Here is a 15648-nt window from a genome sequence, read left to right as displayed (position 1 = left end):
TATTATTATGACTGTTTAACAAAATTCAACCTAACATTGACCCAGTACTTGATCTTGAGATACAGTTAGCATTGATGAATTGCCAGTGAAGTTTAGATTATTGATGGTGCTATGTGGTATATATTTGTTACTGTCAATTTGGCAAGGAGCCAAAAATAGCACTAAATGCTTTGAGTGTTGAAAATAAAATAAATAAAAAGGGTTTGAAATAACAAATACTCTGAAGAAAAAAAAAAAATTTGAAAAGCCCTTTAGAGATTGGTTTAATGGAGCGTGATTTCCCCTTAGTATATAGTCTTTCCTTTGGTTAAATTTTATTATATTTGTTTTTGTGGATGTGGATGATATTTTAAGAAAGTAGGCCTGTAAAGTACATCTGCAAATTGGTCCGTAAAGGTCATGGGGAATTAAGTGTTCAATTGAGGGGGATCTGAGTCTTTTAAATTTAATGTAATTCTTTTCCTACATATTAGAACATCAGAACATTTAACAGGTTGAAATTTGGCCACCTGGATTTGTTACAAGTTTTAGATGGCCTTCCTTTAAAAATAAAATGGTTAAAGAAAGTTACATGTATCAAGTCTCCTGAAATCTCTTCTCTTGTCTTAAGCTAATTGGTAATTTTAAGTATTAGGAGGAGCCTGCAACATTTGCCTTTTAACTGTTTGCCCTTTCCAGGTAAGAACACATGGAGTATATTACATACTCAGGGTGCCCTTGTCCAAGGGGGCTATGGCCATAGCAGTGTCTATGACCACAGGACCAGGTCCCTGTATATTCATGGAGGCTACAAGGCTTTCAGTGCCAATAAATACCGGCTTGCAGATGATCTCTACAGATACAATGTGGACACCCAGATGTGGTGGGTGCTTTTTCTTGAGCTTTCACTTTAAGGTGGGAATTCTGGCAGTTGCTGGGAAAATTTTGCTACATTTTTGTTTTCAGGCCTTGCAGATAATTCTCTTCATCGTTGTAAACAGAAATTGTGAAATAAGCAGAAGGTAATAAAGTAGTAGTATCTATAATTTTGTAGTAGGTTGATTAGAATCTTGGGTTTTTTTGTTGGCTTTTTTTTTTTGACTGTTTTTCAATTTTCATACACTCAGTACCACTGTAAAATTTTAGCTCTTCAGAATCCTAAGGAATAAATTGTTCTGCCTAGCTGAGTTTATGCACACTGTTGTAATTAAGTAGAATATATCCACTTTTTAACCTTTTCTTGTTGACCAAGGTGTTATCATTAGGGTCAGTTACTGGCATCATTCCATGAAATCATCAAACAGAGGTGGTCTCAGTACCTAAAAGATTAGAGCTGTCCTCACTCTACTATATATTGATCTATATAAAGTATGCTAATCTTAAAAAATGTAAAGCAAATTTGAGTTACGAAATAATATAATTATAAAGCAATGGTTTCTTTTCATATTTCCTTACATATTTGAGACCATGCTGTGGACACCATTTTACATTGTCTGTCATTAAAATTGTCGTTTTTAGTGACTGTGTAATACTCCATCATGTGGGTATCCTGAGCCCATACAGTTGGAAGTTTTGGTTTCTAGCTCTTGTCTTATTAATAAAACATATGTAAGCTTCCATCCATATTTCACATAATATCTACTCAGAAACTGGAATTATAGAGTATGAACATAGAGTATGAACATTTTTAAGGCTCTTAACATATCTTATCAAAATTCTCATATGTCTTTCAATTTTACATGTTTATTGTTGAGAAAGTTACTTATATACAGAGAAAAATCTAGAATTATTTGCACACTTGGATCTGAAGTTAAGAAAATGGTTATGTTTGTATTAGCAAATAGATGATAAATATTCTAAAGAACTAACCTTGTATTTATTATTTTTAAATAAACTTAAAAGGACTATTCTTAAGGACAGCCGATTTTTCCGTTACTTGCACACAGCTGTGATAGTGAGTGGAGCCATGCTGGTGTTTGGAGGAAACACACACAATGACACATCCATGAGCCATGGAGCCAAATGCTTCTCTTCAGATTTCATGGCTTACGACATTGGTATGTTTCCCAAAGCCATTTTAGCATTAAGAATCTTTCTTGTCTGTAAGCAACATTTTAAAAGAAACAAAATATTTCTAGTTAAAAATGGTCAAGCTATTTGAAAGAGGTCCAAATGGAATTTTTTATGTTAATTTGACTGATATTGTAATCTGTTAAAAAGCATTACTTCTATATTAAATTCTTTTTGAAGTCCCTCCTTTGATAAGTTGCGGTGATTGGGCTCTCCTGTGTCACAGATAAAAGCCTTACATAGTAATATGTGTTACGCAGTTGTGACCACCAGCATTGTGTTAAGTTGGTTTAAGTTTAACTTTATCTTATTCCCTTGAAACTGGTTTCACACATTCTTGATGTAATACTTGGACAGCGATTTTTTAAGAATTTGGTGTGGTAATGTACTGACCAGAAGAGGGCAATATTGGTTCATGCAAAACAGATATGAGAAATTCTTTAATATTTATCATATATCATATGATATAAATATGAATATCATCAGATGTTCTTTTTTAACAGACATTTATGTGCCAGCCACTGAACTTATACATTGGGGATCATAAGAGGAATAAGTTACAGTCCTTGGCCTCGTGGTGGGGGAGGCAGAGAACTGAGCAGACAATATAATTGCATTCAGGGTGTTACTTGCTCTGAGAAGAACATATGAGAGCATCTGTGAGCATCCCTTAGTTCATGAGGGGTAAGGGGTACAGTCAGGGAAAGCCTTCTTGAGGAGGCCATCCAGGCTGGGTCCTAGCACTGGGAAGTTGGCTGGGCCAAGTTAGGCAGGACTTATCAGGCAAAGGAAGCCCATGTTTAGAGACACAGAGGTGGAAAGAGACCATGCCACATACTTTGGGCCTATGAGTATTTAGTTTTGGCTGTGTTCTAGTAGCACATCAGGGAAGAGTGGCTCTAAGTGGAACTAGAAGCAAGCAGTTGTCTGGTCAGATCTTGAGGGACCTGTTATGTCATGCTGAGGGGTTTGGGCTTTTTGAAGAATCTTACAGAAGAGGTGATAGAATTGTATTTGTGTCTTAGGAAGATCTTTTTGTGGCATTGTGATGAGTAGTTGGGAAGGGGCAAGATGGGAGTTAGGAGGCTGTTAATGAAGTCCTGAGGAGGGTTTGAGCCAAGACTGTGGAAGTGGCAATGAGGATAAAGAGACATATGTGTTTGAGAATTACTGGGAACCCGAGGATTGTCCAGAGTGTGTTTTGAGAGCTGTGACAGCATCCTTATCTGGTATCTGGTGTGGGCCACAGTAGATGGTGTTTTTTACCAAGGCTGGAAATAGAAGTAGAGGGAAAGGGTCTGGGAGGAAGTGAGTAAATTGAATTTGGGGGCATGTTCAGCTGGAGATGACTGTGGGACAGAGCAGTACAGAGATCAGTGGGGAGCTGTAGGAGGGGGTGAACTTCTGTAGGGAGCCTGTGTCATCAGGGACAAGCAAAGAGCCAGGGAACAGATACATAAAGAAGTCTTAAAGAGAATGGAGATTGCAGAAGCATGTCAGAGAATAGGAGGAAAGTGAGGCAAAACTGGGGACCTGAGAGGTAGCAGTTAACAGTGGCTACAGAGGGATTAAGTAAAATAAGGACTGGAGAGTCTTTCACATTTAGCAACAAAGAGATCAGTTATTACCCTCTGGACATGGAGGAATGATCCAGATTACAGGAGGCTGAGAAGTAATATATGGTGAGATGTACACAGTGAATGTTGACCGTTTTAATTAAAAAAAAAAAACCACCCTTGTCTGTGAAGGGAAGAAAAGGGGTAAGTTGAGTGCCTCCTTGGGCATATTTAAATACTGTGGTAAAAGTCAGGTGGGATAAGAGGAAGGGCTCCTGCCACACTGGTTTTAGGGAAGGAAGCAAGGTGGGTAGTCAGGAAGCTGTGGGAGTTGATGGCCTCTGTTCTGCATGTGAGGAAGACCACAGAGTTTAGGCTGGGTAGGAGAAGAAAGTGAAAGCTTTTGTTGTGAGGGTTGAATAAATGTCCAGATTGAGTGGAAGAACCTTTGTTTAGTGAGTGTGAAAGTCTGTGTGTCTGGGAACAGAAGACAGTGAGTCAGAGGTTGGTATGGTTCAGCAGCACCTGTTGGTATTGAGGTCCAGAAGAGAAGTTGCTAGCATGAATCAGAACAAAGGAAAATTAGTAGATCTAGGAAAGGACCTTTTAAAAATTAGATAAAGTTTGATTTTTTTTTTTTTTTTTTAGTTTTAATTTTCCACCTGTACATTTCTGTTTTAGTTACTGAGTTTGGGCAAAGCAATATAGAGTGAAAAATAATTATGGAATTCACATGTTTTACTTATGTAAGCTTTGAAAAATGTAAAATTTGCTTAAGTTAAAAAACATTCTAGGGCTTCCTTGGTGGCGCAGTGGTTGAGAGTCCGCCTGCCGATGCAGGGGATGCGGGTTCGTGCCCCAGTCCAGGAAGATCCCACATGCCACGGAGTGGCTGGGCCCGTGAGACATGGCCGTTGAGCCTGCGCGTCCAGAGCCTGTGCTCCGCAGCGGGAGAGGCCGCAGCGGTGAGAGGCCCACGTATGGCAAAAAAAAAAAAAAAAACATTCTAGTGGGTAATATTGATAGGCAACAGAGTGAGTGACGTGAATGTGCATTCACCAGTTAGAATTGCTATAGAGTCCTACCGTTCTTCCTTGCCCTTCTGTTCTGTTGCTGCTGCATTTTACTTCAGAAATAATGGTGTGACTAAGAAAAACTGAGAGATATATTTGTGTTTATTACAGTCTTCTTTCCCAAAGAAAATGCCAGTCCCTATTGATTATGAATGACAGTCCCTTCTGAAATGTGTTTTTCTTGCTCCTAGCTTGTGACCGATGGTCAGTGCTTCCCAGACCTGATCTCCACCATGATGTCAACAGATTTGGACATTCAGCAGTCTTATACAACAGGTAATTGAAGAAGAAGTGCTTGCTCCTTTTCTCTTGTGTTTAAAATGAAAATGAAGTAAAATATGAAGTGATATTGGACTTACATATTATTCATAGGATTACCTTATCCCATTGTTTTTTCACAGAATTATGTTAGGTATGAATTTCCTGATCTATATTTAAAATATTTGATGTGGATTTGAATTACTTCTAATGCCATGTTTGTTGATGTAGTTTTGTTAGCATGCCGGAGTAAGCTATGTTTGGTGTTGTCTGAGTGCATGGGACAACAAAAGTTGTATGCAGTTACTGTCTTAGGCCCTCTGCTATTTGCTATTGTTTGTGGTGCTTTTGTCTGAGTGGTGAAGAAAGATTTGAAAAAAAGGAGAGAGGGCACTTTAGATAAGGGATAAGATATGGGAACAGAGGTGGGGAGATTCTGATGCTTCATATAGGTCAAGTCTGTGGTGCTTCATATATATCAAGTCTTTGGATAATCTGAGGTCTGCACTGCATTTCATTGCATCATTCAGAAGTGCCTGGCCCAAACTAATAGAGCTCTTCACAAATCTGCCCCTGGAGAAGCATCTTTCATATAAGGGAGCTCCAGAGTGGCCATGTGACCTGTACCTTATAGTGTGCTTTACTGATTTTTTCATTTGTTGAAATAGTCTAATCATGTTGTTAATTTTTTTTCATTTTGTTTCTTCTCTGATTACTGTTTACTTCACCTTTTAAAATTCTAGGCCTTATCAATCCTGAAACTATTTAAATGCCATAATGCCGATGGATATTATGTTAGGATTCCCTTCATTTTCAAAATTTCTGTTGTGATAATGAAAGTTAGATGAGGTAATTCACCTTGGATTAAGAAAGATAAGAAAGCAACCTATCGTGGAGATTGAATTGACAGAATTCAAGCACTTAGATACTGGAAAAAGGGACATCTTTCACAAAGTAAACAGCTGAAATTTAGCAATAAATATGGTTTTACTGTGGGAATATTTGATAGGTATAGATTAAAATGGAAGAATTTTTTTTTTTTTTTTTTTTTGTGGTACGCGGGCCTCTCACTGTTGTGGCCTCTCCCATTGCGGAGCATGGGCTCCGGACGCGCAGGCTCAGCAGCCATGGCTCATGGGCCCAGCCGCTCTGCGGCATGTGGGATCCTCCCAGACCAGGGCACGAACCCGTGTCCCCTGCATCAGCAGGCGGACTCTCAACCACTGCGCCACCAGGGAAGCCCCAAAATGGAAGAATTTTTGACTACTAATTTGAAGTGTTATCTTTTTTAAAAATATTTATTTATTTATTTATTTGCCTGCGTTGGTTCTTAGTTGTGGCATGTGGGATCTTCGTTGCAGCGTGCGGGATCTTTTTGTTGTTGTGGCACGTGGGCTCTCTAGTTGCGGCTCACGTGCTCAGTAGTTGCAGCACGTGGGCTTAGTTGCCCCATGGCATGTGGGTATTAGTTCCCAGACCAGGGATCGAACCCGTGTCCCCTGCATTGGAAGACGTATTCTTAACCACTGGACCACCAGAGAAATCCCTGAAGTCTTATCTTAAATTGTAACTTGATATTTCCTCAGTAAGGAAAACGCTTAAAGTTTTCTAGTAAGTGCCTCTTGATGTTCTTCATCTGAAAAACAGTGGGTCCATTTTGTCATCATCTTGCCTGTGAGTGCCTGGCCTCAGCTGTGTTCATCTTTATATTCATGGTGTTCTCCTAGCATAAGATTTGGCACATAATAGGCATTTGCTAAATGGCAGCTGTTAGTACCATAATGATAATTAGCAAATAAATGGATTTTCTATCAAAACATTTCGGAGGTTTTATATAAACTCAGAGAAGTTGACAGTTTACCGTAAGATGTAATTTAACCATGAATCAGAATTGGGGATGGCTTGCCTGCGTTATAATAATGTGCTTTTTGTATAATTCCAGTGGAGTATTTGAGCCTATATGTGAGTATCTGTATGAATGGGCCAGGGTTGGAGGGGGGCAGGGCATGACAAGGGAGGTCATGTAGTAAAAAACCATGGTTAGTTTGATTTTTTTTTCAATTTTTTAAAATTGAAGTATAGTTGATTTACAGTGTTGTGTTCATTTCTGCTGTAATGGTTAGTTTAATTTTGTGAAGTAACTTACCTGAAGAGAAACTTTGATTCACCTGATTTCCACATTTTGAATGATGGTTCCCTTAATCGAGCATCTGCATTGGGCCAGCTGTGCTTCACTTAGTCGTTGTCCTTGTGGTTTTTGAGGGAGGCAAGAAGAAGAGTGGGCTGTGAGGCATTGAGACTGCTGCAGATGCAGCTGTTCTTTTCAGTTCCCTGCTCCAAGCCTCTTTGAAGGACTTTGCCTACCCTCACATAGCCGATGTGACCAGATGAATTCAGAATTGGTAAGAACACCAGCTGTACTGAGAGGCCGATGGAGCTTATTTGGTTTAAGCAATAAATTGACTAGCTGAAACCAGACTATATAATGTGATGCTAAGTAAACCAATATGAAGTTAAAAATTAAACCTGATGTTCATTTTTGGTTACTGAAATATGTCAGTTTTCAGATATAGTAAAAATGCAACCACAGAATCTTCATGCTTTAGTTATCCTCTGTCGATTGAGGAAAATTGAGGCACAGTGAGAGTGAATTATTTGATACCTCATTGTGGGTTAGTACTAAACTTCTTGGTGGATTATAGGATCTCAGAGTTGAAAGAAATCCTTGAAATCATCTGTTCCACTAATTAAAATGTGACTTGTACTGTGTACTAAATTTTCATATGCACTTTTATCTCTTTCTTATTGGTCTGTGTTTCATTACACAGGTTTGATTAGAGAGCCTTTATCTATACTTCTTAAATTGTACATACTTATTTTTAATATTTAAAAACATGTAGATATAGGATTATGTGTATAATTTTAAAATATGCTAGCTTGCCCTGTCACTAAAATATTTTGAAGAATCCTGGTTAAAAGTCACTCACTTATCATGAGAACTTTTTAATATAGTAGCTGTAAAGAGGAGGTAGATTATTGGAACTATTCGGGGTAGTCACAGGCCATTGTGAAAGGTTGGAATTTGGGAGGTAAAGGTATAAGAATGTTTTTTGAGGTCTTGAAAAATAACTTTTTTACAGGACTTTTGATATGTGAGATTCGTTTAAAGATTATAAGAAGTATATCATGCATTTGTTTATGTAAGTTTCCAGTGAACTCTTTCTCTCTCTTTTTTTTCTTTTAGCACCATGTATGTATTTGGTGGTTTCAATAGTCTCCTCCTCAGTGACATCCTGGTATTTACTTCAGAACAGTGTGAAGCACACCAGAGTGAAGCTGCTTGTCTAGCAGCAGGACCTGGCATCCGGTGTGTGTGGGACACAGGGTCATCTCAGTGTGTCTCCTGGGAGTTGGCGACTGAAGCACAAGAAGAAAAGTTAAAATCAGAGTGTTTTTCTAAAGGAAGTATGTTTTTATCTCTTCTTAAAATTTAATTACTTTGAGATTTCATTTTATCTGAATTGTGAAGTCACTTATCCAATGTGTGCTTTTTTTTTTTTTTTTTTTTGCGGTACGCGGGCCTCTCACTGCTGTGGCTTCTCCCGTTGCGGAGCACAGGCTCCGGACGCGCAGCCCCAGCAGCCATGGCTCACAGGCCCAGCCACTCCACAGCATGTGGGATCTTCCCGGACCGGGGCATGAACCCGTATCCCCTGCATCGGCAGGCAGACTCTTAACCACTGCGCCACCAGGGAAAGCCATCCAATGTGTACTTTTAATGTTCATTTTATTATCCAAAATTATTCAGTAATAACTTGGGCAAATGCTTTATGGGTGTTTGAAAATTGGATTGTAAACATCTTTATAATGGATAGGAACGTGCCACGTATGCTGTTTGCTAATGATGAAGGCAAAACCTTTTAGCATTGCATAGACTTTGTATACCAACTCCAGAACCTAGTTTCAGCTGTTTTGAGGCACTGCAATCCGGTAGGACTTTTTATATCTGCGCTGTCCCAATATGTTAGCTACTAGCCATATGTGGCTATCAAACACTTGGAATGAGACTGGTGTGACTGAAGAACTGAATTTTAAAATTTTAATTAATTTAAATTAAAAACTGCATGTGGGGACTTCCCCAGCGGTCCCGTGGTTAAGACTGTACGCTTCCACTGCAGGGGGCACGGGTTCCACCCCGGTTGGGGAACTAAGATCCCACATGTCACGCAGCATGGCCAAAAAATAAATAAATAAAAACTACCTGTGGTTAGTGGCTACCATATTGGATTATGCAGTTCTAACATTAAGGATAAGATTAAGAGGGCCAATCCAGAAAAGCTGTGTTGGAGTAGATTGTTATAGTGGATAGAGGTATTATTCTTTTCTAGCTTCTCTAGTTGGGCACAGCAGTGATAGCAAGGCAGACAGTTGCTGAGGATGAACAGTGATCCCTCCTTCTAGAACCACCCCTTATATTGTCCAAGCTTTCTTCATCTTACCTACTCAGCTCCTTTTACCCTTTTGCTCTGACATAATAGCACAGTGCAATACAATGAAGTCATATGTGAGAAAGTCCTTTAAAAGTAAGAAAAATGTCTCTGAAAAATATTGTTTCACTTCAATTAATTTAAACTATGTTGACTGAATTTCTTAACTATTAGGGTTGGTGTAGCAGTTACCCTGAGAGTTATGATGGATAGAGGCAGCTTTCACTCTCCTGGAATGCTCCAAATTAAGCTGAGCATAAATCCTCAGTAAGAACACCCAGGCAGCTTTACAGGTTCATTGGTGGGCTGGTGAGTGCTGGAGAACTAACATGACCAGAACTTGGTAGGGTTAGTCACTGTCTCCTAAAAGGGATACAATCAGTGAAATAGTTATTTTTTAACCATATTTAAAAAGTTCAAATTAAATGTGCAAGTTTATAGGAAGTAATATTTAATTACCTTAGGTGGTTCATTATGAACCCATTTGCTATGAACTCATCTCAGATGTCACCTTCCTTGGTTCACTCTGCTTTCTCTGTGGGCCCAGTCCATGGGGTGATGACCAAGGCAGGAAGAACAGCCTAAGGAGCAGGTTGTTGGGGTCTTCGTGAGGGTGGGCCCTGCCTTTTCTTGTCCATGGATTCTACCATGTGCCATGTCCATGAATGGTTCAATAGATGAGGCAGCACTGTTGTGTCTCTTCTCTATCATTGCTGACCTTGACCTGTCTAGGGTCAGTAGGAGATCAACAGGTCTCTAGTAGCCCAGAATTTCTTGGACTTACATATATGTGTATTGCCTTCTTTGGGGTTCTGTGGTGCTGCCTGCTTCCTGTGCCCAGAGCAGCCTTGCATTTATAGCTGGAGGAATGGCTTGGTCTCCTACATTTCTTTGTTTAGCCCCTGGGCTGTTCTTGGTGTTCATTCAACTGCTAGTTGATTTCTTTCTTGAAAAGAAAAATATTCGAAGAACCAGACCTATTTCCTTTATATCACATCGTTGAATTATTCTTTGTTTTTCACTTTCTGTGTACTTTTGTTAGGAGGGTGGAGTACAAAATGGCGTTTCTTCAGATTGTTTACTTATTTACTTTTCTTCAGATTGTTTACTTATTTACTGTTTTGACCTGAACACACCAATATATTTTCCTGCCAGTTTCACTCCTCATTTTACTTCCCAAGGCTTGTTATTTTATTTTATTTTATTTTTTTTGCCTCAGTGTCATATCTTGCTCAACAGCAGTTGTAATGGCCTGTGACATTTCTGAGGAGAAGCTGTCACAGTTGATGAATTTTTCTTCTCTTCACAGCTCTTGACCATGACAGATGTGACCAGCACACGGATTGTTACAGCTGCACGGCCAACACAAATGACTGCCACTGGTGCCATGACCATTGTGTCCCTATGAACCACAGCTGCACAGAAGGCCAGGTCAGAGGCTGTTTCTAAAGGATTTCAGAGGATAGAAAAATCCTGAGTGGGATTAGATGTAGATTTTAGAGCGTATGGTATAGCTCAGAGTTATCTTTGAAACCTTCAGTGTAGATTTGAATTTTATTATTGCTCAAGTTTCTTTTAGTAAGGGATGCTCTATATGTCCTAATTCCAAAGGTTCTGTTAGCCACGAGGATTGATGTGTGGTGTTTAGAAGAAGGCAAGATTATTATTCTGAGTACACCCCAGTCCCTATGCATGGCTATGGCTAAATACTAGATTCTTGGTGTGAAGTTTGTAATGGTGTGCTCCCTCTACATATGCAGGGTTTGGGGAGCAATTTAGGACTTGAGAGTGAAAGTGAGTCAGGTGTGTAGCAGCAGCCAAACTGAATTGTGGAAATAATAGACTTTGCAAAATCTCCTTGTCTTATGTTATATCTTGGCTCAACATAATTTATGCTTACCATTTATGATTTTTTATTTAGGTTATAAGGAAAAAAAAGATATGATGACTCAAAATTTATAATTTTTGACTGTTTATAAGACATTATTTGTGAGTCTGTAAAGCAGCTCATAAAATTAAAAACTTTTAGAATGTTTGGGAGACATTTAAAAAGCAGCAAGTTCAACATTCCCATTCTACAGATGAGCAAGTTGAAGCATGGTGCTTAGAAGAATGCACTGCTTCCTTGCTAGGTAAAGGCATGTCCTTGAACAGAACATTTCACTGTAGTGTTTCCACTGCAGTGCTGCTTCATCTACATCTTATTTATTTATTTATGTATGTATGTATTTGTAGTTTGCTTCCTCAGTTAGACTGTTGTTTTTAGTATCCTATTTGTTCTTGCCATGAGTTCTCTCTGTGGATATAAGAGAAAAGCTTTTGTCCATTGTATTCTAGATCTCCATTTCCAGGTATGATCATTGCCCCAAGGATAACCCCATGTACTACTGTAACAAGAAGACCAGCTGCAGGAGCTGTGCCCTGGACCAGAACTGCCAGTGGGAGCCTCGGAATCAGGAGTGCATCGCCCTGCCTGGTAGGCCTTGCCAGGGGCATCTTGATGTGTGTGGGTCCAAAGACTTCACACACACACACACCCTCAATACTGTGCAGCCTAGATTGAACCCTGCAAAAGGGGCGAACTCGTTTTATCCATTCATTCCCCCTCACCACTATTGTGGTTGTTATATTTTAAAGCAGAAATACAGTTCTTAAGTATTTACTTCTACCATCCTTTGAAAGAAAGTGAAGTGTCATCTGCTGCTGTGGAGAATCAAGGACAGCTTGACTCTGTGTCATTGAGCCTGCTCTGTTGTCCCTACCCCACTCTGCATTGTCCCTACCCCACTCTACGGTAACCTGGGAGTAGAAAGCAGCAGTCTCAGCAGCCAGTCTGCTGGGCACTTCATTTTTTTATTTTTTATTTTTTTTTGCGGTATGCGGGCCTCCCACCGCCGTGGCCTCTCCCGTTGCAGAGCACAGGCTCCGGACATGCAGGCTCAGCGGCCATGGCTCATGGGCCTAGCCACTCCGCAGCATGTGGGATCTTCCCGGACCGGGGCACGAACCCGTGTCCCCTGCATTGGCAGACGGACTCTCAACCACTGCGCCACCAGGGAAGCCCCTGCTGTACACTTTATGAAGCGTACTTCTTACTGACCACTGGGATCAGGTTTTCAGCACCTTCTGATAAGAAGGAAAGGAGAGATGTCTCTGTCAGCAGCACCTCCTGGGATGACCCCAGCCCCAGATACCTCAATTTATAGCACTTCTGAGGTTCAGAATGATGAGTTGGGGGCCTGAAGCCAGCCAGCCATGGCTGAAACTGTATGATATATTTGCTCAACCAGGAAGCCCAGGAAGGGGACTTCTTTGGCTCTGTGCAGCACAAGTACAGGGTAGCTGGAGTCTACTGGGCCCCTCCTGAAATCCTTCGGAAGTACTTGATTCAGCTTGCTAGAGTGGGGTTCTTGTTCTTTTACCTCATTGCATCTCAAACTTTAGGGCATAGCAGAGTACCTGGGGGTCTTGCTAGAAGCCAGATTCTGGCACAAATTTGTGGTGGGGCCCTAGAATCTGCATTTCAGCGAGCAATGACACTGATGCCACACTTTGAGGAACAAGTCTTTATCTGCTCTGAAATGATCCCTTTCCCGTGGCACCTTCCGTTTATCTCACTGGCTGTTGATGAACATTGTTGAGGGCATCTCCAGGGTACTTTGGTTCCGGTGAAGTTGCTTTGCTTGTGCACTGTCTTCCAGGAAGCATGTATAGCTTCTGTGCAGTTCCTTGGGTGGGTACAGGGAGGTCACAGTAGCAGATTACAAACTTACCTGGTGTACTGTAGCACTTCGGTTTATTTCCCAAAAATCCTCTTTCCACCTCACTTTTTGGATGTTTTGTTTCACTTGATGTGAAAACAGTGCAGCTTGCTCACTCACCAACTCATTTCTGTTCTTGCAGTTTTCCACCCCATCTTTCCAATAATGCATATTCATTTTTCTGCTCTTAGGATTTTAGCCTTGTTTCTGATTTTTCTTCAAAAGGAGGTTTATAAGTTTAACAGTGGCATCAAACAAATGTTTTCCTCTAAAACATAGGAGGGTTGACCTCAGAATATGCATCTTGAGATCCAGGAAATATGACTGATAAACATTTAAAAAATTCTTCTGTGTATTCTGTATTTGGTCCTTAGTAATGTGTCTGATGCACTCACCACATCCGAATGAAGTATCTAGAATTCAGCTCACAAAAGCCATTTAGGTTTTCAGCAGTTCAAGCTGCTAATATACATAGTTTTGTGTGATTTCTAAAACTCTTTGTTTTTCTCTCCCCTCTTTAATAAAGAAAATATCTGTGGCATTGGCTGGCATTTGGTTGGAAACTCATGTCTGAAAATAACTACTGCCAAAGAGAATTATGACAATGCAAAATTGTCCTGTAGGAACCACAATGCCTTTTTGGCTTCTCTTACAACCCAGAAGAAGGTGGAATTTGTCCTTAAGCAGCTGCGAATCATGCAGTCATTGCAGAGCACGGTGAGTTAAAATCTTTGGAACTTAAGTTTCTAGTATCCATCCTTCTACTGACAGCATGACTGCAGCTTATCTGTGATGTGCTTGGCAGTAGGAGGAATGCTAGTAGGTACAGTGTAATACACTGAGGAACTACACTGTCAGATTCTCTTCTTTTAATAGAGTCTTTCTTATCTTTAAATTTCCAACACCTTATTTTTATTAGTCATATTCCATTAAATTATAAGATATATCAATAATTACATGTGTATTGAACAGTAACATGTTTACATATGCACATATCCTGTGACATCAGTAGATGATTTCATATCTGTTTTATCCCTATGTTCTGTTGGGGTGGGGGAGGGGAATGCCATTACTAATTAGCTGAGCTGAATTAAGCCACCTGAGTCTCTCAGATTTCAGGTATTATTACAGTGTGTAATATGATTTAATGCTAATCATCCTAAGAAATAGACATCCATTTGGGTCTTTCTTAGATCTGACCAACCCAAAAGGAGAGGGCATCTTCTTATCAGGAGTTTCTGAGCACAGAAAGTCCCCAAGTTCTCTTCCTGTCCACCCAGTACTCTCAGGCAGCTTGTAGTTGATATTCCACAATCACATTTTGTCTTTTTTAGTCCAGAGTCCTAGAGCTGTGGTCCTACCCTCAATCAAGTAGATACAAGACAACGGCTCTTTCAACAACATTGTCTTTGGTATAGAGAAGTTAGGGGGAAATGTCAAGCAGGTAGGAGGAATGGGAAGCACTTCCTTGGGAAGGACATAGGAAGTGGGGTCTGGGTTTTGGCTACATGTGGCATCTGAGACAGACTTTCCCAGGAATTCATTGTCCTATTTTCTCTATAAATTTGGTGACAGCCAATACCCCCCACCTCCCCAGCTGAAGGTGGGAATCTTTAATCATCATTTATCTAAGCCTGAACTAGCCAGAGCTTCCAAAACAGGCTTAGATAATGATAGGCATATAACCAGTATTTCATAAATATCGATACGATGATTTCATGTATAAATAGACATTTAAACCAAGTTGGGTTTGGTCATTCCTTCATAGCATTTGTCATAGCATGTAGAAATTTAGGAACTTGATTATTACTTTGATATTGATGTCTTCTCCGAACTGTATTTCTGTCCTTTGTAAAATGGCCATATTAAAGTGCCAGGCATGATATGTAACAGAAAAATGATGGTCTGCAGTAATCTACCATGGCTGAATCGGGATAGGGAGGTTTTCCTTTATCTTTTGGATGTATGTAACTTAATGGTTTTTGTCTAGAATCCAGTTTTGGTCAAGACATTGATTATATTCATAGCTGTGCCTGTTTTGCCTACAGTCCAAGCTCACCTTAACCCCGTGGGTTGGCCTTCGGAAGATCAATGTGTCCTACTGGTGCTGGGAAGATATGTCCCCATTCACAAATAGTTTGCTACAGTGGATGCCATCTGAGCCCAGTGATGCTGGATTCTGTGGAATTTTGTCCGAACCCAGTACTTCGGGCTTAAAAGCTGCAACCTGCATCAACCCACTCAATGGTAGTGTCTGTGAAAGACCTGGTAAGTATATGGGTGAATTATGCGTTACTGAAAGTTCGTTGAAAGAGAAACTATAGAAGGCATAGTTAAGTATTATGAAATTTTCATGAAAAACTGATGGAGTATTGATTTCAAGCATATGAAGCAGAGTGTAACACAGAATTTTTAAAGCAGAAGGAAATAGTGTTTGACTCTGAATAGTGTGAGCCATGAACAA

The 15648-nt window shown here is 40.1% G+C and overlaps 1 protein-coding gene across 6 annotated transcripts in view; it reads left to right on the top strand.

Annotated features, from left to right (window-relative positions):
* Positions 1–15648, top strand: part of ATRN (attractin) — a 163025-nt gene that overhangs the window by 71046 nt on the left and 76331 nt on the right. For all 6 annotated transcript variants that reach the window (XM_024742914.1, XM_024742908.1, XM_024742910.1 and 3 more), the window contains exons 9-16: positions 679–862; positions 1882–2036; positions 4870–4954; positions 8181–8401; positions 10733–10854; positions 11761–11899; positions 13711–13901; positions 15233–15452. In XM_024742914.1, the coding sequence (XP_024598682.1) occupies positions 679–862; positions 1882–2036; positions 4870–4954; positions 8181–8401; positions 10733–10854; positions 11761–11899; positions 13711–13901; positions 15233–15452 (1317 nt within the window). The remainder of the gene's footprint in view (positions 1–678; positions 863–1881; positions 2037–4869; positions 4955–8180; positions 8402–10732; positions 10855–11760; positions 11900–13710; positions 13902–15232; positions 15453–15648) is intronic.

The sequence above is a fragment of the Neophocaena asiaeorientalis genome, unplaced genomic scaffold, assembly GCF_003031525.2.
Source record: "Neophocaena asiaeorientalis asiaeorientalis breed wild unplaced genomic scaffold, Neophocaena_asiaeorientalis_V1.1 scaffold82, whole genome shotgun sequence".
Taxonomy (NCBI): Eukaryota; Metazoa; Chordata; class Mammalia; order Artiodactyla; family Phocoenidae; genus Neophocaena; species Neophocaena asiaeorientalis.
Note: the sequence above shows the minus strand (reverse complement) of the source record. Positions and strands in the feature narration are given on the sequence as shown.